Source organism: Sus scrofa, chromosome 3 (genome assembly GCF_000003025.6).
Source record: "Sus scrofa isolate TJ Tabasco breed Duroc chromosome 3, Sscrofa11.1, whole genome shotgun sequence".
Lineage (NCBI taxonomy): Eukaryota > Metazoa > Chordata > Mammalia > Artiodactyla > Suidae > Sus > Sus scrofa.
The window spans coordinates 128,741,502-128,766,067 of record NC_010445.4 but is presented as its reverse complement, the minus strand read 5'-3'; the positions used below and the strand labels follow the sequence as shown (position 1 = coordinate 128,766,067).

The following is a 24,566-nucleotide window of genomic DNA, read 5'->3' as shown; positions in this document are numbered from 1 at the left end:
CCTTTGGAAAGCACACAACTATAGGAATAAGGACCTGGCGTTTGGCCCGAATCCCGTGACTCAGAGACTTTCGCTGTCAGCCTTCTGCCCTAGTTTCTCTTGTTTGTCTCTATGTGCTGATCTTGTTCTTTTTCCCCCTAAGTCAGACTGGCTGATTCAGTTTTTTGATGATTATTTTCCAGAGTTGGAGATTCTTTGGTTTCAACTTACCTCGTTTAATGATTGGTGACCGCAGTGCCTCTAGTTAAGCTAATGCTTCCAGCGTAGCAGGTGCTGGCATCGGCAGGTTCCCCCGCGCCCCCCGCCGGGCCCGTGGAGCAGAGCCTGATAGAATTTGTTTCTTCCCTGCAGCTCTGCGTTCAAGCTGGAGGAGGACGACGCGCCCATCAAACGCTGCCCTAAGTGCAAGGTCTACATCGAGCGGGACGAAGGGTGTGCCCAGATGATGTGTAAGAACTGCAAGCACGCCTTCTGCTGGTACTGCCTCGAGTCCCTGGACGTGAGTACGCGGCGGGGGCTGCCCAGTTCAGGCTGGGGCGGGCGGCGTGGACCAGCCACTGCCCATCGGCTGAGAAGATGCTCCCGGGCCGCAGAAGTCATGTGGTCTGGCGTTTTCCCTGTGCTCACCTGTTAGCTCCCTGGATGCAGGGGAGTCAGAAGATGGGACTTTGTGCAGGAGTTCTGGGGGTGAAGGGGCAGTTCAGGCTTGGGTTCAGCCTGGACTTTAAAGGGGTGGGTGGGATCTCAGCATCTTAGGTTTCGTCGCGGGGCTGTCTCAGTTCAGGCTACTGTAACGGAGTAATGCCACTGATCGAGGAGTGAAACAGACCTTGAACTCATAGTTCTGGAGCCTGGGTGTCTGGATTCAATGCTGGTGTGTTCTGTTTGGTCGGGTTCTGGTGAGACCTGCTTCCTGGTGTCCAGATGGCTGCCTTCTCATTGTGGCCTTCACCTGGAGACAGGAAGCCCTGGGCTCTTGTTATCAGTACGCAAACCCCACTGTGGGGGCCGGAGACTCATGACGTCATCTGAACCTAACACCTCCCGGAGGCCCCACCTCCAAATACCCTGACATTGGAGGGGGGTCAGGGCTTCAACCTAGGATGAGGGGGATACCGAGAACCCACAGCAGGGATCCCTCTTGGAATAGCAAGGATGATGCATGCGGGACAGTTACCTCAGCCGTACTCAGGTCACCTGCGGGCGGATAGACATACGGACCTTCTGCTGCCCTCAGAATGGAACTTTCTGCCTCCTGCAGCGCCTTCTCTCTGCGTGCCCTGCGTGATCTCTGCAGACGCGGAGCCCCTGCCAGGGGCCGGCCCCCTCTCTGAGTGCCCGCCTTTTTCTGGAGCTCCCAGGCCTGACACAGATGGTGCTTCTCTTCAGCTTTCTGTTCCGCTTTCTCGCCCGTGTCAGGGAGTGGGCCTCTTGCCAAAACAATGACACTATCCTTTAGTTTGAGAGGGTCATTCGTGCATCTGTTTCTAAAACTACAGCCAAAGAGCGGAACTATTAACGTCGCTGTCATCAGTGGCCGTCACAGCCAGTCCAGTCGTATGTCATAAAAGGGATGGCTGTACGTCTGTCTGTCCTGGACAGCAGGGGTGTGTGTCCAGCTTATGCCATAACAGTGTTGAGCCACCAAGATGTAATTAGAATAAAGGGGGTCAGAAAAGCCCACGTCTGCCTCAGTAGGACTCGCCTGTCTGAGGACCCCGTCACCCTCTGTCACCATGGCTCTGAAGCCCAGGCACCGTTTCTGGGCACATCTCCCTGCAGAGGGGGTGTCACGGGGTCATTTAACTCAGCACGTCCTGCCCGAGAAGGTCAGCTCGGGTTGCACAGTGGAAGGAAGAATGATTCCTAACCCTGTGCCACATGGAGAAACTCTGAAAGTTTGCCTGTCCCCGGAAGGACAGGCCTAGAGATTGTCGAGAAGAAAATAAGTGTCTGTTTGAGATGGAAGCTTGAGTAAGGTAACAGGTCTGTCGCCAAAGGCCACCTATAAAAAGGGGAGATGGATTGCTTCTTTGGGAGTTTTCCTTTTGAAAAGCCTGTGGCCCCTTCATTAACTTGGAACGACTCAAGTTGCAGGAGACGTTTGCGTAGCTGATAAAATCTTAAGAAACTATTTTCATTTTTCTATCCTGGAGGTTTGATTTTTTTATTTCCTAGGCAAGTTTAATGAATCGGTTTGACAAGATTAATTTAATTTAGCTTGAAGCCAAATGAGTTTATTCCTTGACTTTACACCGTGGGAAGGGGAGGCTTAGAATGATGTCTGAAGCTTTCCAAAGTCCTCAGGGCTTTCAAAGTCTTCATGTGTATATAATGTGTTTGTGTATGTGAACGTATAATATATGTTATATACAATATATATGTATATATTATATATGTGAGGTCTATACAGTCTCTGTTACACGCACACACACATATATATACACACAAAATACATAGTTTTGCATTTAGTGTATTTTTTTCAAAAACTCATCATAAATTACGGTATATTGGGAGTTCTGATTTGGGTTCATCAGGTTACAAACCCCACCAGTACCCAGGAGGATGTGGGTTTGATCTGTGGCCTTGCTCAGTGGGTTAAGAATCTGGTGCTGTCATGAGCTGTGGTGTAGGTCGCAGATGCTGCTTGGATCTGGCGTTGCTGTGGCTGTGGTGTAGCCCGAAAGTTGTAGCTGCGATTTGACCCCTAGGCTGGGAACCTCCATATGCCGCAGATACAGCCCTAAAAAAGCAAATATATATATATAGTTCTTATATTATCTAATGTCTCCCCTGTGACCTTGCCTGAGTTACAAGGATGGGACGCCAGCCCCAAGATCTGTCCCTTTTGAGCCCTAAGCTGTTTTCTTTCTGCTCTGGTCTCTGCAGAGACACCCTGTCCATCTGTCTCTCTCAGTTCCAAAGCACGGTTCCTGCTGGCAAGAGGCCCCGTTGTGTCCTGGCTCTGCCTGGACTCAGGACAGGGTCACCACAGGGCATTGCCTCCTTGAAAGTCCGTGTCCTCGTGGCCAAGAGTGTCCTGTTTTTCTTTGTAGCTGATGAGCTTCTGAAAAATGACTTGTGGCCGCAGAAGCAGACCATGAAGGGTCAGAGTCGGCCCGGGGCAGTTGATTTAAGACAAGTGCATGAACTTGTAGCCTTGGTCTAAGACCAGTGCATGCATGCGGGTCTGGAGGCAGCAGAGCTTCTGAGACGGAGGGAGGGAGCTGTGCTTGTCCCTCTTCTCTGCTCTTGAGAATTTTCCCACCCACACGTGCGTCTCTGGGAGCTACCTACATGCTTCCTTCCATCCTGGTCCTAACTCCCCCCTCACTGCCCCCCTACCCACCCCCACAACCACCCTGCCACCAAGCCAGGCGAGACCCAGGGCTCTGTGCTGCTTTTCCTCTTCACCTGCTGGCCTGATGTTCACCTCTTACAGCTGAAAGGGACCTACCTACTCATTTACTTTTTGGGGGGGGGGCATAAACAGTTACTATTTAGGAAGTAATGATATGTACCCGGATTCCACCTCTGATTTTCTCTGCACACCTCTGTTATGTAATGCATGTGCTCTTTCTGTGAGAGTTGGAATTCCTGTTACCTGTTTTTAAGAAGTCCAGGAAGGTTCACCATCTCTCCCCGAAGCGCCGAAGGAGCGAGGACCGGGCTCGGCCTCCCCTTTCTGATCTTCCAGACTCTAACCCTCCCCCAACTTGGGTTAGCCCAGGCGGCTGGCAGCCAGGGTTGTCCAGGAAGTCCCAGGCCTTCTGTGGTGGACCTGCCCTCTGCCAGCCTCTGGCCCCCTGCGCTCCCGGCTGCCATTGTCTCTGCTTCCACCCAGGAGCTGATGTGGCTTCTGGGAACAATGGAAGGGAAGTGGATGCTGTCAGGCCTGCACCTGGGTTCCCGGCAGGTCTGAAGCGGTTATACCCAAGGGCTCCATCCAGGAACTTAAAGTCACCGTGAAATCATTTCTATATTGTACAAGCACTGGAGTCAAGGAGAAAGCTTTCATTTTCTTCAGGAAGCTTGTTGGCAACTCGAGTCCATGTGGAGGCTGATTCTGCTGGGATGAGGACGGCCAAGTCTGTGACCTTGAGGGGCTGGGGACCTCCTGGTCGAGAAGCCCCTAATAGCATATGTCCTTGTAAGCAGTGCTGCAGGACAGTGAGCGTGGAGACCCTGGCAGCCTCTCAGGATTGGGTCACTGGGTGGCAGGGGGTCAGGGTGTGGGTGCAGCTGATGGAGGTAGCTGACCAGGCAGAGGGGAGGGGCGGAGGCGGGCTGCTTTCAGAGAACAGGACGTTCGGGGGGAAGGACATGAGCAGTGGGTGGCCTGGGCCTGGCCGGGGTGGGGGCTGGGACCAGGGTTTCTGTGCGGAGCCGAGGGGCTCCTGCCCCCCAAGCACTGGTCCCACAGCAGGTTGATGAGGGCCACGTGGGGTGTCTGTGGCCTGGGCCCAGCCCTGGACCCTGAGCCAGGATCTATGTTTCCATGAACCGTGCAGGTGACGAAGGTGCAGCTGACCTGGTCCGGCTTGGCCGGAGCAGATCACGAGACTCTTTGACTGGGCGATGCAGCTCGTGCTTCAGAAGACAAGTCCAGAGACTGTTCAAGAGCCCATAGAGCAAAGACTCTGTGAGGGGCAGAGCCTGGGAAAATGAGACTGAAAGTGAAAATTATCTCCGTGGTGTGTGGATAAAGAAAATAGAATTAGGTGTTCAAGGAAGAGAAAGTTCTTAGGGGACAGAGGCTTCAGTGAAGACGGAGCTCCGTGTGTATCTCCGTCTGTGCCTCCCTGCACGGAAGAGGGGCTGGGGCCAGGGAGGCCCCCTTCTCCCTCCTCTCTCGGAGGCTTCTCGCTACTGTCAACTTAAATAATCGGCAGGACCTAAACGCTGAGAGTTCGGTTTTATTTGGGGCAAAATGGGGACTATAGCCTGGGAGGGCAGCATTTCAGGAACGCTGGGAACCCACTGCAGAGAGGCCAGGGCGAGGGCAGGATGCATGCGATGTGGGTGGAGGGGAGGTCAGGCCACCAGCACACACGGTGCAGGAGGTCGCTGCTGGCCTCACGAAGGTCACTGCCGCTCACAAGGAGCGGACGTCACCCTGAAGGATGTTAGTGCTTTTCGAGGTTCGAGGAGGTGCTAGAACTGGGCCCATAAAATCCCTCGAAAATAGCTATCTATCTATCTGAAGGCCTATTCTGCTAGTTTCCCCAGAGCACAGAGGGCCTTGCTCTCCACCCGGAGCTCCTTTCAGGGGGTGTTGAAGGCCGGCAGCTGCAGTGGCTCGGGATTCGATCCGCGTAGAGGCAGGTGGCCGATCCTCATTCACCCCCCCACCCCTGAGGAGCCAGGATTTCATGATACGGCTCCACGAGGCCGACCTGCGAAACTCTCGGACTGGAGGCAGCCACTCCCACACTGAGAGGAGAAGGCGGGCAGCAGCCACCCAGCGGAGCTGCTGTCAAGGGCCAGGTGACAGCACCCGCCCAGCTCCGCCAGCTCTCGGGGAAGGACTTCCTGCCTCTCAGACACCTGGGACCCTGTGCTTTCTTTACTCTTTTCTCCAAAGAGGCTCTGTCTACCCCTCGGTTAAATGAGTAAGCAGCATGGGCTTCTCTTTGGTTCCATGACCCAGCTGGCTCTTTTTACGGACAACCGGAGAGAGAGTGGCTCCCCCCGGTCATGAAGAAGCAGTGGTTCTAGGCGCTGCTGGGGACGTGCTTACACGTCGGTTCAGGGCCCCGGCTCCGAGCACCTGAGGGTCTGGTGAGGACTGTCACAGAAGGTGGGTGGGGATGGAGGTGGGGCGGGAACGGCGGGGGAGGGGCAGGATGCGTCCCAGCGGCAAAGGGAGCTACTTGGGGCATCTAGACTGTTGGAGGAACTGTAGATGGGGGTGGGTCACAGCCAGCTCCTGAGTAACGAGAACGTTTCCTTGGTCTGAGCTGAGGCGAGCTCTCTCCAGTCAAGGAGAGGGCAGGAGCGGAGTAGATGGACCAGATATCAAGATCATCGAATTCTGGAATAATCCTGCCGGGGAGGCAGTGAGATGTGAAGGCAGAGACTGGGGAGGAAAAGCGTAGCCCTGGGAAGGGCAGCTTGAGGAGGAGCAAGAGCCATGACCTACTTGTTCAGAAGCCCTGAGTCAGCAGAGATTCCCTGCTTCCTGAAAACTTGACAGCCAGCCCCTGGGCCCAGGGGAGTGAGGCCTAGGCTGAGACTGAAGTTGGAGCAGGGCTCCCTCTAGTGGCCTGTGAGCCCTTGGTCTGGGACACTTCATGGAGGATGGAGGGCCTGGGGATACTCCACAGAGGAAGGAGGGCCTGGGATGCTCCATGGAGGATGGAGGGACTGAAGGATGCCCCATGGAGGATGGAGGGCCTGGGGATGCGCCACGGAGGAAGGAGGGCCTGGGGCTGGGCCACGGAGGATGGAGGGCCTGGGGACACAGCCCCACCCCCGTGGCTGCAGGCGTTTCCTCTGCTGTTGTGCTCTCATCCACGCCCTCTCACATCCCTATTTTGAGCATAAAAATAGAAACTCGGACCAGTCAGGGCTCAGTCACTAACAGGAGAGGACTCTCTCACACCCCTGTTCTTTCTCTTCCTTCCCAGGATGACTTCCTCCTGATCCATTATGACAAAGGGCCCTGCAGGAACAAGCTGGGCCACTCCAGGGCATCTGTCATATGGCATCGGACACAGGTAGGAGGTGGCTCACCTGGAGCTTTGATCTTAGGGAGAGAGTGTGTGTGTGCATGTGTGTGTGTGTGGTTTCCAGGAGACTTGTCAGTTGGTCAAAGATGTGTTGCATAGAAAAACAGAGGGCGTTCCTATTGTGGCTCAGTGAGTAAAGGACCCGGCAGAGTGTCCGTGAGGATACAGGTTCAATCCCTGGCCTCGCTCAGTGGATTAAGGAACTGACGTTGCTGCGTAGGTTACAGATGCCACTCAGATCCCGTGTTGCTGTGGCTGTGGTGGAGGCCGGCAGCTGCAGCTCCAGTTCGACCCCTAGCCTGGGATCTTCCCTATGCGGCAGGTGCACCCTAAAAAAATAAAAAATAAATAAAATAAAAAGCAGAGCTAGTAAGTGCAGCTCCTGTCAACTTTTTCCTACCCTAAGATTATGCTTATGGTAGGTCTGTCTCAACCTTGGGGTAACTATGCCCACATTTAGTACGTGGAGATTCTTCCACCTCAGACTTTCTGTCGCTTACACCTGCTCCTGACCTGCTCAGGACCCACCGCGTTTAGTCAGCCCCCAGGTAGCCTTTCCTGGAGAGCTCTCCTCAGAGGCCCCAGGTGAGAAGTTAGTCACAGGAGGATGACAGGGAGAGAATGGGAAGGGCCCGGGCAGTGACGCCTCTGCAGCGGGGGGTATGGATACTTTTAACACATCTTTATTCCCTGCTCTGTGCCTGGCACTGTTCCAGGAGCTGAAATACTGCAACAAATTAGATAGATGCCCCCATCTCTTATGACATCCACATTCCACGCAGGACAGATAAGAAACCAAGAGCATGTGTATCATGTGCATTTGGCTACAGGGGGGTGTGACGGGGGGGTCTTTTAGACGGCCAGGAAGGCCCTTTGGAGGTGATGCGACAGCTGAGCGCTGCGTGATGGGGAGCTGGCCGTGGGAGTAGGTGGGATGGGGCAAAGGGTCCAGTTCATGCAGGGGGGACAGTCCAGACAGAGGAGGGAGAGCTCAGGCAGGGGGAACGGAGAGGGGCCATTGGGTGGCATGAAGGCCCCTTGGGGACAGAGCAGGAAGAGACAGAAGAGGTCAGAGGGGATCAGAGGTGACCCCACGGGCTTTGCAGGCCAAGGCGTGATGCTCAGGGTGCACTCAGGTGCGCCTGCTCCTCGGCACAGGGAGAGCTCTGATCTCTCCGGCCATTACCACATTCTTGGCACTTGTCACCACTGCCCTGAGGCAGGCCGTCTGCCCTCCTGGGAGATCCAGGAGCAGAGTCTCAGGCAGTTTCTTGTAAGGATAGAAAGAGATGGCCCGTAACTGCTTCCCAGATGCTCCTCGCTGTGGACCGCAGGGCGCGGTCGTAGAAGGCGCTGGCCTCGCAGGCCCGAGGGTCTCTGTGGCAGCTGTCATCTCCGCCTGGTAGGGAGGCTGCCTCTGCAGACAGTGTGGCCCCAAAGGCTCGTGGCTGCCGTCCAGGAAAGCTCTTAAAAACTCAGGTAGTTGGCTCCTTAGCTCGGGGGTGAGAGCACTGGTCCTGGAAAAACTCAGGTGGCGACCTTGGCTGTGGTCAAAGTTGCCCTAAAAACCATCGCCCTCTGCTCTCCACATGGGCGCGTTGAAGGTCTGTGACTTCCAGCGTCAGAAAGCTGTTAGAAGAAGAGGAGACAAAATGGATTCTGGACCAGACGTGGCCCGAGGGCCAGTTGACTGACCTCGGAGTGGAGTGTGGATTTGAGCTGCATCTCATGTCTTCCTCCTGGCCAGTTGGGCCACACCAGCGCTCACCCAGCACCTCCGCAGTGTCACAACACACCCCCAGCAGCTCCAGAAGCCAGAGGTCTGAGGTCGAGGGATAGGCGGGCTGCACTCCCTGGAAACTTGTAGAAAGAGCCCACCTGGTTCTCCCTGTGCTTCCCCTTGGCCCTTGCTCCTCTGTTCACAGACGCCTCTCTCCAGCTCTTCACTTTCCTCTGTGTCCAAACTCCCCTTTTGAAAAGACACCAGTCACCATGGGTGATGGCCCGTTCTAGTAATGTCATTTTAACCTGATTCCCTATGAAAGCCTATTTCTGAATAAGGAGCCATCTGCTGTTTGCTTTACACATCTCTCTTCGTGGCCTGAGCTTCCTGACACCCCGGTGGCTGGAGCCATGGCGAGCTTCCCAGGAGGGCATGAGAGCTGGGTGGAACCTGTCACCGTGTCTGATAATGGAGGCTGGGCAGTTCAACCTTGGCCCCTGAGCCTGTTTATTCACGAGGAGTGAGTCACGTGTTCCTGGAGATCCCAGGCGGCAGTGGGAACCGTTCCTGGTAACAGACCTTTAGGGAGCAGGCCCTTGAGAAATGCAGAGGCCTGGACGGGGGTCCGGATCGCCGTTGTTGAGGAAGGAGTCTGGAAACACCAGATCCTCTGTGGGCACCTGCAAGGGACCAGCTCTGAGCCACGCCCTAGAGCAGCGTGGATGCAGGGAGTGCTCCTGATCCAGCCCCGTCTCGGTGCTGGTGGAGGTGCACAGAGGTGCCCATGGCACAGGGTGGGAGGGGTCGTGAGGAGCCCCACAGACACGCAGGGTTGTAGGTGCAGGTGGACACGTGAGTGTTGGATTGGGGCTAAACAATAAAATATGAGTGAACAGTATCAAAAAGAAAGGGAAGGATTCGCAGAAACTCACGAAGTATGTGATGCATAAGCCAGGAATTGAAGGCCGGTGGCCTGGACCTAGAGAGGGACACTGTGCAGCGGCAGAGCCACAGCCAGAGCAGAACCTCGTCTTCAAACAATTAAAGACCGTTTTGGTCTTAAGCCTTTGGTTTTGACAGTTAGAGCCACCCCGAAACACCAGCTCTGGGACACCTGTTCCTAGAAGCAACTTACCTCCTTTTCTCGTAATTTGTTCTTAGAGGTGAAGCGTCAACACGGATGCTTAGAAAGTCCTCATTTCCCGGTGCATCTCCCGGTTTTCTGTCAGATTGGCTCTCTCCCTTCCCCGACCTCTCCAATAGGCTTCTTGCTTAGGACGTGTTTATCATCTGCCTTGTGACCTGAGAGCAGAGTCTCACTGTGTGTTTATGCAGTTTTTGGTCAGTTTTTAAGGTTTTATTGCACCATAGTTGATTTCCAATGCTGTAATCGCTGCTGGGCGACAAAGGGATTCCATTGTACACGTGCAGACATCCATTCTTCCTGAGATTCTTTTCCCTACATGCTCTGCACACTGTGCTGTATGGAATGACTGCATCATTCCTGAGACATGCACCTCACCTCCCTGGGCCAGGGTCCTGTGCTTCCTTTCACACCCTGAGTGTCCAGGGCTCACCCCCAGGAGTGGCTGCCCTCTGCTGGCCGTGGGACAGCAGGTGTTCTTTGCTTCCTTCCCGAGTCCCCTCGGGGCTCACCGGCCCACCCTTGGGGTAGCTGCAATTTCCGATGACTGTGACATCCTTTGCTTACTGCTATGGCAGGCAGTATTTTATTCCCACTTGACAGCGGCCCTCAGTTAGAAGCACACGGTACCCTGCAGCCTGCACAAACGCCCGAGCTCGCCACACCCACATGTGTCTGCTTGAGCCGCTCCATTCTCCTGGGCTCCCTCCTCTCCTCTGTCTCCCTGAAAAGTGCTAGCTAGTCTCCTCCAGCCAGATCCGTTCAAGGTCCCAAGATCAGGCTGGGTGCGCTGCCCTCTCGCAAAGGTGGTGACCTCACCTGGCCCTTCTGCATAGAGTCGGCTTCGCAGTTTTCCTGGGGAAACCTTCTGTCTGCCACTCTGGGCCTTACCCAACTCAAACCTCAACAATACTCAAGAAATATCCCTAAACTCAGTGTCCTGTGACTCCCAGCTTTTAGGGCTTGTGTCCCAGTCGATGTCCCAAGATCCCTGCCCCTCGCTTCCCCCGTCTTTAGATGAGAAGTTAGGTGAAGGGCTTTTCAGACATTTGAGAATTTTTTTTAAGTTCTCCGGGCAGGAATTAACATGAGCCATAGCAGCAACCCACAGCAGCTGTGGCACCGCTAGATCCTTTAACCCACTGTGCCAGGCCAGGGATTGAACCCGAACCTCCGGAGTGACCCGAGCCGCTGGATTCTTAACCCGCGGCGCTACAGCAAGAACTCCCCTTGTTGAGAATTTTATCGCGCTTCCCTGAGTTATTGTAGGCTGCTTTCAATGTTGTGGACGTAAAAATACTATCTGCCACATACCCTGTACCTAACATCCTTTCAAAGGAACTTTTCTAACAGCTATCATTATGCTGAGAAGGGATAAACTCTGTGTCTTCAACATGTGAAGGTTTTGTGAGATTCTGTTTTGTCTCGAGGGATGTTATTTTGTATCTTGTGTAGCGGGTCTCCCGCTAAAACAGTGGGTTTCAGATGAGCTTGAGGAATAGCAGCGTTCGGCAGGGCTGGGCTGCAGGGCCTGGAAAGTGGCCTTCAGCCTGTGCTTCGGCGCCCGCCCGTGAGCCCTGGGGGCTCAGCCCAGCCGTCCAGCTGCTCCTCTCTGGCACAGTCTCTTTAAACACAGTTGCCGTGAAGGGCTCGCCTGCCTTTCCCAGTGCTCTTCCAGAGATCAGCCGAGGGGGCTCAGCACGAAGGAGGCATTTATGTCTCACTCTGACTTCCACCCGGAGGCCCATGAACTCCCAGCTTCACACTTAACTGGCTGCTGGCCGCCTCCGCTGGGATGTTGAATGAGCATTTCAGCTAGAATGGGTGTGAACAGAATTCTAGATTTTTCCCTCAAAATCTCCTCCTCCAGGTCTCCTTCATTTGGGGAAGTTCACCCCCAGATTCTGTATCTCAAGTACACACACACACACACACAACTGGTTTTAAATTTCATTTTATTGGCGTTTCAGTTGACTTACAATGTTGTTTTGGTTGCTGGTGTCCAGCAAAGTCAATCAGTCTTACGTGAAAGAACACCCATTCTTTTCTCCCACACAGGTTGTTAAAACCTATTGAGTAGATTTCCCTGGGCTGTAGGGGAGGCCCCGTTAATCGCCTGTTCCATGCAGTGCTGTGCATGTGTTATTCTCACCCTCTCAGTTCTTCTCCCCGCTGCAGTGGTTTCCCCTGTGGTGACCATAAGGTGGGGTTTAAAACTCTGTGAGTTTGTTTCTGGCTTTTAAAGACCTGGGCCACCTCCTGGGTTCCCCACGTCCCCTAGCACCCCCTCTGCTCCCCTGATCTCTGAGAACCGCAGGGACGGATGGCTTGATTCCTTGCCCAGGAACTGAACCTGGGTGAAAACCAGGAGCCCTAAATGCTAGGCCAGCAGGGGTGAGAGGCTAAAAGCAGAGTCGCGCTCTGATTCTTGCCCCTCTTGAAAGCAAGAATGTTTCAAGGCGGCAGAGACGTAAAAACAGTTCTAAAGCGTATTGCTAGAGACACAGTACAACGTGTGAGAGAGCACACAGAGAGGCAGGTTAGAAGCAAAACAGCACACTCAGAGAGGAGGGCGGACTCCCCCTGTTGGGCCCAGGGGGGATTTGAATCATGCACTTCTTCCAGGTCTTTGTTCTCCTTTGGCCAATTATCTTTTTTCTTTTTTTTTTTTTTTTCTGCTTTTGGGGCCACACTAGCAGCATATGGAGGTTCCCAGCCTAGGGGTTGAATGTGAGCTGCACCTGCCAGCCTACACCACAGCCACAGCAATGCCAGATCCGAACCGCATCTGCGACCTACACCTCAGCTCACAGCAATGCCGGATCCTTAACCCACGGAGCGAGGCCAAGGATCAAGCCCGCGTCCTCACGGATACTAGTTGGGTTCATTACCGCTGCACCACCACAAAAACTCCATCCTTTGGCCAATTATCTTGATATCTCTCACACCTGACCAAATCCAGGGGCCTCCCAGGTACATGTATGCAGCTTTTGGCCAAGGTGGATTCTAAAGCAAGAGATGATGGGAAGGTTACCAGGACTTATTATGGCCTGGCGCCCCCTCCCTTTCTGACCCTGAGGAGTCTTTCTGCCCAAGTGGAGTTGGGGTCTCCCTGACCCTGAGGACGGGACGCATGCGACCTCTTGATCTTTTGCCCGAGCAGGGCTTCGCCCCTCTCTGCCCCGCCATTACCATTGTGTAAAGTGTTTAAAGTGTCCACAGAAGGCAGACTCCGGTTATTTACCTTTTTCCAGGTTGCTGGTTGTAAATGTCTGTCCTAGAGCCCATCCACCTCCTGCCTCACCCTGGTCCCCCTCCCAGGCGCACCGCATGGGTAACGTGTCTTGCTTTCCCCACCCAGGTCCTTCTCCTCCTTCAGAGACCACTTCCCCAAGGCTCCCCCCACTCATTTCATCATTTGACACCTCCACCTGCCCAGGCCCTGCTGGACCTGCCACCTCCCCAGAGAGGCCACCAACTCTCCAGAGTCTTCTCAGTGTCTTTTTTTTTTTGGTCTTTTTAGGGCCGCACCCGTGGCATATGGAAGTTCCTAGGCTAGGGATCGAATCAAAGCTATAGCTGCCAGCCTGCACCACAGCCACAGGAACGCAGGATCCAAGCTGTGTCTGCGACCTCCGCCACAGCTCACAACAACACTAGATCCTTAACCCACTGAGAAAGACCAGGAATCGAACCTGAGTCCTAATGGATCCTGCTCAGGTTCTTAACCCGCTGAGCCACGTGGGGAACTCTGTGTGTGCCTGGTCTCAACAGAGCGTGATCTGAACTCACGCCTCGAAATTCCACATCGACATTATGTTCAGATGGATGGACTTAACCAGCCCAGCAGAAAACATGGACTCTTAGCATGAGCACAATCTAACTGACAAACAAAACCTGTGTGTGTGTGTGTGTGTGTGTGTGTGATGATTTTCAGGCACAATCTGCAAGGGTATGCTCTGATTCACACCACTGTGATGCTGTCCATAGTGGCATATTTCAGAGCTGATAACAGCCCTTAGAAACCTTTCGCTTCATGTGTTTATTTTATAATTGATAAAACCGAGGCCCAGAGAGGAACACAGCTGGGTCAGGATTAGAACCATGAGTCCAGGGGGTTCCTGTATTTATCACTCTGAACACTAGGTGGCAGACGAACTCCACCTTCAGATTCTGATTCCGTCCTATGGCTGCTGAAAGAAGGGACCAGTCAGAATGCATCCTCCTGCTTCTAGGTCCAGCTTCGCTGCCTGACTTGAATGACAACATGTCTACATCCAAGGCTTATGGGTTTCACCATTTACTTATACTAGGGGTAAACATATCTTCAAAACAAAACCAAAATGCATAACAGTAACCGTTGGGTTTTAAACTCCAGAAGTAGCACAGTCTGGTCACTGCCCAGTGTGCCATGCCTGTGCCTTTCTCTTCTTCCAGCTGGAATGCCTCATCCCAGTCTTTCTTGTTTACCGTCTACCTCCTCGTCCTTATCATCTCAGCATTTTCCATTGCAAACCGCCCTGCCCCCTGGCTAATGTAGATACCTGGCTCCTGGGCTCCTTTTACACCATGGAACCTGAAGGCAGTTTTTGCAAAATGTATGATTATTAGTTGTAATCGTGGTATCTTTCCACCAGACTAGGTGGTCCTTGAAGCCCAAGGTCTTATGTGCCTTTGTGTTTGCAGCACCTAGGACAGTGTTTGGCTCAGAGGAAGCTTGTTGGTTAGTTGGATGTTTGATTGGATGGGTTTTGGGGTATTTGGAAGGTGGAAGGGGAGGAGAAGGGAAAGGAAAAGAAAGGAAGGGGAAAACGGGAAGAGGAGTGAAAGTCGAGAGAAGGGCGTATGGGTAGGTGGATGGATGGGGGTGGGGATAATGAATGGATAATGGATCAGGGGTGGATTGGTGGATGATGAATGACCAGATGATGGGTAGATGATGAGTGGGTGGATGAATGGGTTGACTGATAGATGAGTGGACGGGTGATGGATGAGTGGCTGGAGTGATGATATAGATGATGGAAAGGTAGGCGGGTGTTGCATCGATGATGGATGGATAGATGGATGGATGGACGGACATAGGTGGATAGAGGCGAGTGGGTGGCAGGTGGATGGATAGAGGAGTGGGTGGGTGGATAGACGGGTGCGTGGATGGATAGATGGTGGGTATAGGTGGATATAGGTGAATGGATGAGAGATGGGTGGATGGATGGATGGGTGGATATAAATGAATATGGGGTGAGTGGATGAGATGGATAGGTGGATGGACGGTTGGGTGAATGGGTGATTGTGTGGTTTATACCTTAGCTGCAGAACCTAGAGACCAGCCACCTTACCCTCTGCTCCTCTGTTTCCTTTGTGCAGGTTGTGGGCATTTTTGCTGGCTTTGGGCTCCTGCTCTTGGTGGCGTCGCCCTTCTTGCTCCTGGCCACTCCGTTTGTACTTTGCTGCAAGTGCAAGTGCAGTAAAGGTGATGATGACCCCTTACCCACCTAGAGGAAGGCGTGATGCTGGAGCGAGACCCCTGCCTCCGGGAAGCGTGGCTCCCCCACCCCCACCCCGCCGTCCCCTTCTCACTAAACATCTTTCTTGCCTTATGTGCGCCATTGAGCTTCACAGTGTCACGCCGGATGCCGTGATTCCAGGGACCGATGTTTGCTGAGGCCCCGGGTGCGGTCGCCCAGGCATGGGGGAGGCAAGGCTGGTGTGGGTCAGACACAGACTCGGTCTCTGCAGACTTGACCTGGGAGGTGCTGAATGGAGCACGCCGGGCGGTTTTCTCCATGCGGCCGTGGACTGGGAACGCTGGTGTTGCCTAAGAGACCTTCTCTGCACGGGTTGTCCATCTCCGTGTTGCTGAGAGAAGAGGTCTCTTGAGGACCGCATCTCACTTGAGACGGAATCCGAGGGTTCTAACTTGAGAAGCGCGCTCTGGTTATGGCAACTCTTTTTCTTACTAATGGCATTTAGTAAAATCCTTTTTAGAAGGCCTTTTTTTTTTTTTTTTCCTTTCCCAAATGAGTAGTGAAAAATCAATAAGGTGCATCTAAACCATCCTATGCCTTTCTTGAAATGTGCATTTTAAGACGTTCTTGTGAAATGACCTTTCTGCTCGGCCACTTTTCAGGAGATTTAGAAAGCCTTATGTGCTCTTTGGTGTTTTTTTCCTGAAACTCCTAGAGACTTTTGGGATACGCTGTACGCTGTGTATTGTTATAAACACAGATCCTCTGTCTTTGCCTTTCTTTGGGAATATGTGTGCATTTGAAGGAACGCCTCCATTCTTAGAATTGCCTTTTGTTTTTCTCTCTCTGGTGATTCAGCTCACAGGGCCCCTCTCTTCTCACCCAAGAATCAGAAAATACTTTTTGATGTCTTCAGAAGCCAAATGTTTGACTTGGAAATAGTTCTGCTGAAAATGACAATGGTTTGGCCCCAGGCTCGGTCTCCTCTAGTGAATAGTGATATTGATGCCCAGAGGCCAGGCCTCCAGGCAGGGCTGGGAAAACTCCCAGGGGCAGGGAGAGAAGCTTCTGGATTTTCACAGTTTTTGTAATGACCGAGTTGTTTTGGAAAAGTCATCTGCCTCGCACAGTTCCAAGTCCTGTAGCTCACTGTCTCTTCCCAGCTGAAAACACCTTCCGTGAGACTTGGCAACTTTGGGAGATTTAACCACTGGGCCTTTTACAGGCTGTGTGTGACTGTCACCATGACGCCAGATCCGTAGGACACACGGGACCCCATCAGTTGGACGGTGTAATCTTTAGAGAAAGTTGACTTTGATAGGACTTTTTAAAGAGCAAGCTGATTGCATCGAACGTGGGACTTTTCTAAACCCAGTAGGGAGGCAGATGTAGATTTATCATAGCGGAACTCTTTAAACTTACGAAGCATTCCAGGCAGGAGTAAAGTGAAAACAGACCCTAACTTGGCTCTCCGCGATTAGCTCCTTGTGAGCACAGGGGTAGGCGTGGCGGAGTTCTGGATCCTTGGCGTCTACTTTTGTGTCTCGGATCCTGGTTTACCTTCCTGTAGAGAAATGTTTTTATTTCTTAGCATTTCCTAGGTCAGGAGAACAAGGAGCACCTCCCTCTTCCCCTCTGGCGTTTTGTTTTTTAACCTGAAGCCATTTAGGGAGTCAGCCTGCATCAAAATTACATCACAAAAACTCCTTCTTCTAATTGCAGTGTGAAAACTCAGTAACTGAATAAGAATGGGGGGCCATCTTTTTTATGAAGCCTGGGCATTGGGTTCTTGTAGTGTTGGCACTAGGTGTTGGCACAGGACCTGGCAGTAGAGTGGCTTTTCTGGAGAAGGTGACCAGGCCATGAGCCTGAAGTTGAGGCTGATGACCCAGGCTTGAGACGTCATTGTGATGTGTGAGTTTGCTGGGCTCTCCAGGGCCCTTTAAAATTTGCATGGAACACAGCAGGCTGGTGGCCCATGTCCAGTGGTCACTGCAGGCTTTCGCCAGCCAGGTCATCCTGCCTGGACTTGCTGCTGCCCCTTGCACAGGTCCACCCAGGAGTGCCCTTTCCTTGGGGGTGGGAACCAGAGCCTTCAGGAAGGCTGCACTCCCCGGGTCAGGGTTCAGGTCCCTTCATTCCTAGCTGATCGGGCTGTCTGTCCATCCTGGAGGCATCCAGGAGGGAATCATGCTTATCCCAACCCCAGACATCCCTCTGTCTTCTCCTCTGACACGTCCATAGCACGTGGTTTGGCCCAGGTGGAAGCCACTGCGTTTCTGGCCAGGGCCAGAGCAGCGCCTGCTTGCCTCGAGTATTTGCACCGAGTGTGCCTCGGGGGCACCGTTTGATGTAGTCATAAAACAGAACTGTCCATTCCCTGGAAAAGCACCAGTGGGATCGCACAGAGATCCTCATATAAACTTGCATCACCGCACCCCTCCCGCACCCACCCCCCCCATCATTTCTCTCAGTGGGGAAGGCCACCCTGTGGTTCACAGGCATGCGGGAGGAACCAGGCTTGATGTCACATGTACCGGGACGTGGGAAGATGGCCCGAATCTTGGATGTTGACCTTGACTCTCACTCCCAGGAAAACCTGGGGATTTGATGCTTAGAGGGCAGCCTCAGTCCTGCGGTTCAGTGCAGGGCATCATTATTGAAAATGACACTTTCACAGATGGCTTTCATGCTGACCTCTGGAAGTGCACATCTGTTTATTCAGAGACCTTTAGATCCTGGGGAGGGGGGAAGAAGGACCCAGAGACGGACTGTAGCTGCCTCTGCTGCTGTCGGTGTGGGGCTGCAGAGGGCACGGTTGTCTGAGTCCCCTTGGTAACTGGCCACTGGCCACGCCTGGCCTCTGAGCCTGGCTAGCCCAGCTCGCCATCGTCACGGGGGCGAACACCTTCAGAAGTGTCCCTGTCAATGCTCACGTGGCAGAGGCTGACCGAGGGCCTGAGCAGAAGCAGAAGCTTTGATTGGCATTGAACTCCTGCCCCAGTCAGTGCTTCCTCCATCCCCTGGGGTAGCTGCAGACAGAGGACCGGACATCTGCCTCTTTTGGCATCTTTGTAAAGGGAAATACGTCCTCCTTACAGCATATTATTCCATAAACTCCGGACAGGGCCAATTCCTGATTAGAGCACAGGGCCCCCCGGGGAGGGGGTTACTGGATATGCAGAAATTCCTCCGAGAGGATTTCATCTTTCTCACCCCCCGTGTTACAAAAGTTAAAAGTTACTTCGCAAATTACGAGAGGGCATTTTCCCTCGGTTGTCTTAAAAAAAAAAAAAAAAAAAAGATTAGAGGATTGGAAGGAACCAGGGTGGGCTTTTTGTATATTTCTCTGATTCTCGTTTATTAATAAGTAACTATCCCTGTATATACATCTATATCTATCAATCACAGTGAAATCATCAAGGGAAAACATTTGCATGTATAAAGCTTCCTGAAGGTCTCTTTAAAAAAAAAAATACCAAAGCTTGTTTATTCCTTATCATTAACCCAAGAAGCCCTTATGAAGAATACACAAAATGAAGAGATATGACTGGTATTGTCAAAAATCCCAGCTGGAAAGAAGGGGCTGCATTGAAGCAGAAGGGCTGGTGTGTCCTGTTTGGGTGCACACAGCCCGTGGGCTCCTCTCCCTCGGTTTGCATAATCCTGTCTTCCAAGATATGCCAGCAGCCTTCAGGTAGGGGGTAGGTACCCCACCTTCCCTTCATTCCGTGCTCATTTTGCCATGGGTGTATTTTAATCTTGTGTAAAAATATGCATGAATGAGTCATGCAGATGTATACATTCTGTATGTGACAAGCAGTGGTAAACAACAACAAAAAAATCAAAACCAGGTTTGGTGTGTGTTTCTGAAATGTCAGTACATTTTGTGCCACTAACGCTGTGATGTATAAAAGAGCTGTTTGAATGCCTTTTAATGTGGTGTTTTGTACTTTGGTATCATATGGGCAAGTCTGATTTGTAATTTCAATACATATTTTAAGTGTATTGTGTCTTATGTAATTTGTCCCCCCTTTAGAAGGGATTTCTTTTTAAAGATATTTTGGCTGGAATACAGGTTACTTTTGTAAACCCTGTCTGGCTCCCTCTTTTTGTGCACTCTTAGTGGACTGCTGGCTTGAAGACAGAAAACATTGTGAGGTTTGTGGGTGGGTGGGGGGCGGGTGCCTTATACCTACACTGGGAAAACACTGCTTTTTAAAAAAATTTTATTTTTCTTAGAGTGTCATTGAGGTACAGTGTTGTGTTAATCTCTGCTGTAAGCAGAGTGACCCAGTCACATATACACACACACTCTGTTTCTCATGCCGTCTTCCATCGTGGTCTATCCTAAGAGACTGGATCTACTTCCCTGTGCTGTGCTGCAGGACCTCACTGGTTATCCATTCCAAATGGAGTGGTTTTCACCTACCAACCCCAAACTCTCCACCCATGCCACTCCCTCCTCACTGCCGGTCCTTGAGTCTGTCTCTGAAGACAGCGCTTTTTTAAGAAAGTAAGTTATAACTGACATATGCTATGATGTTTTCTGGGGGGTACAGTGCAGCGATTCAATATTTTTATTTTATTTATTTTTATTTATTTATTTTGTCTTTTTGCCATTTCTCGGGCTGCTCCCTCGGCATATGGAGGTTCCCAGGCTAGGGGTGGAAACAGAGCTGCAGCCGCCCTCCTACACCACAACCACAGCAACACGGGAATCCAAGCCGCATCTGCGACCTACACCACAACTCACGGCAATGCCGGATCCTTAACCCACTGAGCAAGGCCAGGGATTGAACCGTCAACCTCATGGTTCCTAGTCAGATTCGTTAAGCACTGTGCCACAACGGGAACTCCCTTCAATATTTTTATATGGGAGTTCCACAAGTGGCTCAGCGATAATGAATCCGACTAGTATCCACAAGGACACGGGTTCAGTCGCTGGCCTCGCTCAGTGGGTTAAGGATCCAGCATTGCTGTGAGCTGTGGTGGAGGCCAGTAGCTGTAGCTCCACTTAGACCCCCTAGCCTGGGAACCTCCATATGCCACAGGTGCAGCCCTAAAACGACAAAAAGCAAAAATTTTATCCGTTATGATAAGATTGCCACATGAAGACCAGCTGCCATTGGTCACCATCCAGAGTTGTGACAGCCTTTCTGGCTGGATCCCCGTGTTACACTACAGCCCGGAGTTTACACACCTCACAGCTGGAAGTTTGTGCCTCTCGATAGTTTGTCCGCCCCCCAGCCCCTCCCTCTGCCAACCACCAGTGTGTTCTCTGTAACCGTGAGTCTGTTTCTGTTTTTTTTTTTTTTTTTTTTTTTTTTGCTCCTTTGTTTTGTTTTGTAGGTTCCACATGGGGTGAAATGACAAGGTCTTTGTGTTTCATTGCCCGACTCTCTCACTTAGCTTCTGACTCACTTGCTTAGCCCGCTGCCCTCCAGGCCCAGCCCTGTATGCTCAGGTTTTCTCTCTTGGGAGTGTGCTCAGCTCTCCGGAGCCAGAGTCCTCGGGGCGATGGGCAAGTGGACCCCCTTCCAGCTTCCCTGGCTCCGTGTGGCGGTGCCGAGCAGGAACGCGGGCTTGGAAGGCAGCTCTGCCTGGGGCGGTGCCCCATCCTCGGAGACAACTACTCTCGAAAGCACAAAAGTTCATGGGGCGTCGCTAAAAATTCGTGACCATCCATTCACTACAGAAAAAAACCAAACCAGACAAAACAGAGGTAGTGTGTGTTTAAGAGGAGAAAGTGGTAACTCTGAGTGTTTCACCTTAATTTTCACTTGCTTCATGTGAACTTTATGGAAGAACGCACACCCCTCACTCACTAACATGAGACGAAAGCCTAGGGAGAGGCAGTTAGTTACTTGTCTTACGGGTTCATTTTCAATCACGAGGCGCAAATCAGGCTAGAGTGAAGGCACAGGACCCTTGGTCCCTAGGGCTCCTGGTCTGGAGGGAGGCAGACCTGTCAATCAGAGAGCAGGATAAGATGTGACAGGGCCCTGGTGGGTGCCCCATGGCACTTCGGCCGGGACAGCGGTCAGAGGAGGCTGTCTGTCTGGAGGATGAGGTGTGTGGACTGGGTCTTACAGACCCAGGAAAAACGAGGACCGGCGTGTCCAAGGAACCCGCCCAGTCCAGCAAGTGCCAGGGCTCTGACGGGCCCATGGGCTGGACGGCACTCCAGGGTCCAGCCTCAGGGAGCAAAGCTCTGGGACTCTGCTTTCATTCTTTTGTTTTAATGGATTATTACTATTTATTTATTTACTTATTTATCTTTTTCCGGCCGCACCGACGGCATATGGAAGTTCCCAGGCTAGGGGCTGAATCGGAGCTGCAGCTGCCGGCCTACACCACAGCCACAGCAACGCCAGGTCCGAGCCGCATCTGCGACCTACACCATAGCTCCTGGCAATGCCAGATCCTTAACCTCCTGAGTGAGGCCAGGGATCGAACCTGCATCCTCATGGACACTATGTCAGGTTCTTCACCAGCTGAGCCACAGTGGGAACCCCTCGACTTTCATTCTGAAGCTGTAGGGAGTGCATTGGTTTCCTGGGGCTCCCATCACAAAGCCCCACAAACTTGGGGCTTAAATAACAGAACTTTCTCCCCCCTCAGTCCTGGAGGCCAGAGGCCCCAGGTCTGGGTGCGGCTCTTGGGGGCAGTGATTCCTCTGAGGCATTTCGGATGTTTTCAGATACTGTAGACAAAACCCACTTCACGGCCACCCCCAAAACCATCACACAGTGACCTCTGGGGGGGTCTGAGCCAGCAGTGGTGCCGTCGTGGGACCAAGACGGTCCTTCCCAGACCGACGTTCTGTCAGATGAAACTGGTTCCTGGGAAGGAAAATACAAGTGTTGGCCAAGTGCTTCACAGCATAGATGGAGAGACGGAGGCTCGGGGCTGGGAAGAGTCTTGCCCAAAATGGTAACTGGCTTGTGGAGCCAACCCCACAGCCTGTAGGAGAACCTCGGGACTCAAGCAAGACCCACACAAGCCACCTCCCGGGCGAGGACAAGTGAGGTCAGAGCAGCGTCTCTTCAGAAGGGGTTTCCGAGCGGCAGGAATAGGCCACCTTGTTGGGAACTAGGGGATGCCAACCATGAGGAATTTCCCCAACCGCTTCCACGGCAGCAATGTGCTCCAGGGGAGGGGGTCTCCACGGAAATGGATGTCCCCCTCCATCTGAGATGGAAGAACAGGACGGGCCAGAGGAGAACGGAAGACCACAGAAGAGACTGTTGGTAAAGCCACTCAGCCTGACCGAAGATTCACTTTACCTGGGACAGGTGGGTGCGCAGGTGAGGCCTGAGGGGCAGCTGACCTGACTCGGGGCCATGGATTCCTCCCTGGATGCGGGGTCTGCAGGAACATGTGGGGGCAGAAGTCGAGGAGAGCGGGAGCCTCCTTAGCCCCTGTGCTCCAGGATCCGGGCTTCAGGTCTGAGCAAAGCACAGTCCTTATGAGAGGACACGGGGGGCTGGCCGGGGTGGCCGAGGAGGAAGGAATGAGTGGACGCAGGGGGGCAGCAGGATCCGGGTTGGCTTCACACGCTGAGCCAGCCCTCCGGGCCGGGTGCTGGAGGATGACTGGTGCTTCAGGTGGGCTGTGGGGCGAGGGGCTGGCTCTCAGGCGGGAGGGGGGCGCGGAGAGGCGAGAAACGGGTGTGGAGGTCCGTGTGGCATTTTCAGACCAACAGTGGCGGATCATGGTCTTGGCTATTGTCTGAGCAAATACGCCATTCACGTGGCTGAAGTCGAGGTGCGTGTGCATTCTTGGCGGGAGCTGCTGGCAGGGTATAAACTCTAATCGATGACGCGGGTCATAGATGAGGCATGGCGGGGTAGTTTACATCGTGTCCCTCTAGAGGTTCCGTTTGCTGGGTCCGCCAGGCACCCTGGACCCTGAGGTGGAGGCCCCTGTGAACCACACGCAGCTACAGGGAGGTTTTCGGGGACGAGGGGACAGGGGCACAGTTAGAGTGGAAGCTCTGGGGTCCCCACCCCCTAGCTGGTTGTCGGTGCAGCATGAATGTTAGATAATAATGTGATGTTTAGATTAATGACAAAGGAGCCATCGGCATGTTAATGACACCTGCAGAGGATTCTAAACGGGGGAGTTACCCCAAACACCGATTTGAACGCTGACAATGGAGATGGGCAAAGCCAACCTCTGCTTTGCCAAAGGCGGGCAAACAGGCCTGCAGCAAACACACCTGTGGAAATGCAGCCGTGGGGTGGGCCAGGCTGACATGGGGCTGGGGGAGAGCAGGGCCCGTGTGAGGGGTCCTGGACGTGCCGGGGGAGTGGAGATGGAGACGGTCACGGGGAAAGCCCAGGGCCCCCGTCCAGGGAGGCACCATCCACAGGGACATGTCGCCGCTTGGAAGCTGGACGTTTCTCTTAGGACCCTTTGTCCTGGAGGTGGTTTCACCAGCCAGCCAGCCCTTCCCCTCATCGGCCTCGGCCCCTGTGATCTCCGGGGCCTCCTCCCTTCTCTTCTGCTCCCTCCTCCTCTCCCCGCCCCCCACCACGTTATCTTTTCCATCCCGCGAGGCTTCTGCTCAAGACTACGGCGGACCCTCCACTACCTGTGTGATTAAATCCACGTTCCTGGCAGTTGCCTGTACCACCTCTCCCCGCCCACCTGTGCTGACCTGCCGAGGTTCTCTCCCCGCCTCACCCAGGGAGGCACACACATCAGCTCATGTTCCCTGTAGCAGGGACCCGGGGACCACCCATGGCCACAGCGTGTCAGTGAGCCAGACAGAAGGGTGGAGGAAGGGAAGTCAGAGCAAATTCCTGGAGGAGATGGGATTCTGGGGGTGCACAGAGACAGCTAGGGTGCTGGGAGCCCAGCTGGGAGGGGGCGCCCTCACACCCCGGTGTCTTGTGTGGGCGGAGCCACAGAGGAAGACCTGTCAGCGTGGGGAGGGTGGCGGGCAGGCGGTGAGCGGGGCGAGCAGCAGGCGGAGGGAGAAGAGGACCTAAGCCTGGCCAGCCTGGGGCGGGGGGCGCCGGGAGGAAGGCAGGTGGTGACACAAGAAAGGTAGCTGCCATCAGGGGTTGGAGTGGAAGGGGCGGAGCCTGGAGGTGACTGTACCAGGCGGTGGGTGGAAGCAGAAAGGATAGAACCTCAGTAAAAAGACGTTTAAGTTCTGCAAACGTGACATTGCAGAGCTGGCTCTGTCATCAGCGAGTCTCAGGTCTGAGTTTGCTGGACGTGCTGCAGTGACCTGGGCTCGGGGACTCTGTCTTCCTGGGATGTGTTGTGGCACTTTGTCCCCAGGGTGCAAGGTGACCAAGGGAGGAAAGCCCTCTCTGGCTGCTCCCATTCTCTGCTTTCAGCCCCCGGATGTCTCCAGAGCCCTCCAGGGGAATCGTGAGAATCCCGAGTGTTAGGAAACACAATTAAATACCACACAAATGCTGCCAAAATACCCCACTTGCCTCAGCAGCAAAAGCCTGGAGGAAGGACAGTCTGTGTTTACCCGC

General features: G+C 53.3%; 1 protein-coding gene across 12 annotated transcripts in view; it reads left to right on the top strand.

Moving 5' to 3' along the window:
- RNF144A (ring finger protein 144A) overlaps positions 1-19,158 on the top strand; it is a 121,224-nt gene extending 102,066 nt beyond the window's left edge. For all 12 annotated transcript variants that reach the window (XM_021087902.1, XM_021087901.1, XM_021087906.1 and 9 more), the window contains 3 exons: positions 352-499; positions 6,630-6,719; positions 14,963-19,158. In XM_021087902.1, coding sequence (XP_020943561.1) covers positions 352-499; positions 6,630-6,719; positions 14,963-15,094 — 370 coding nt within the window. In that variant the 3' untranslated portion in view covers positions 15,095-19,158. The remainder of the gene's footprint in view (positions 1-351; positions 500-6,629; positions 6,720-14,962) is intronic.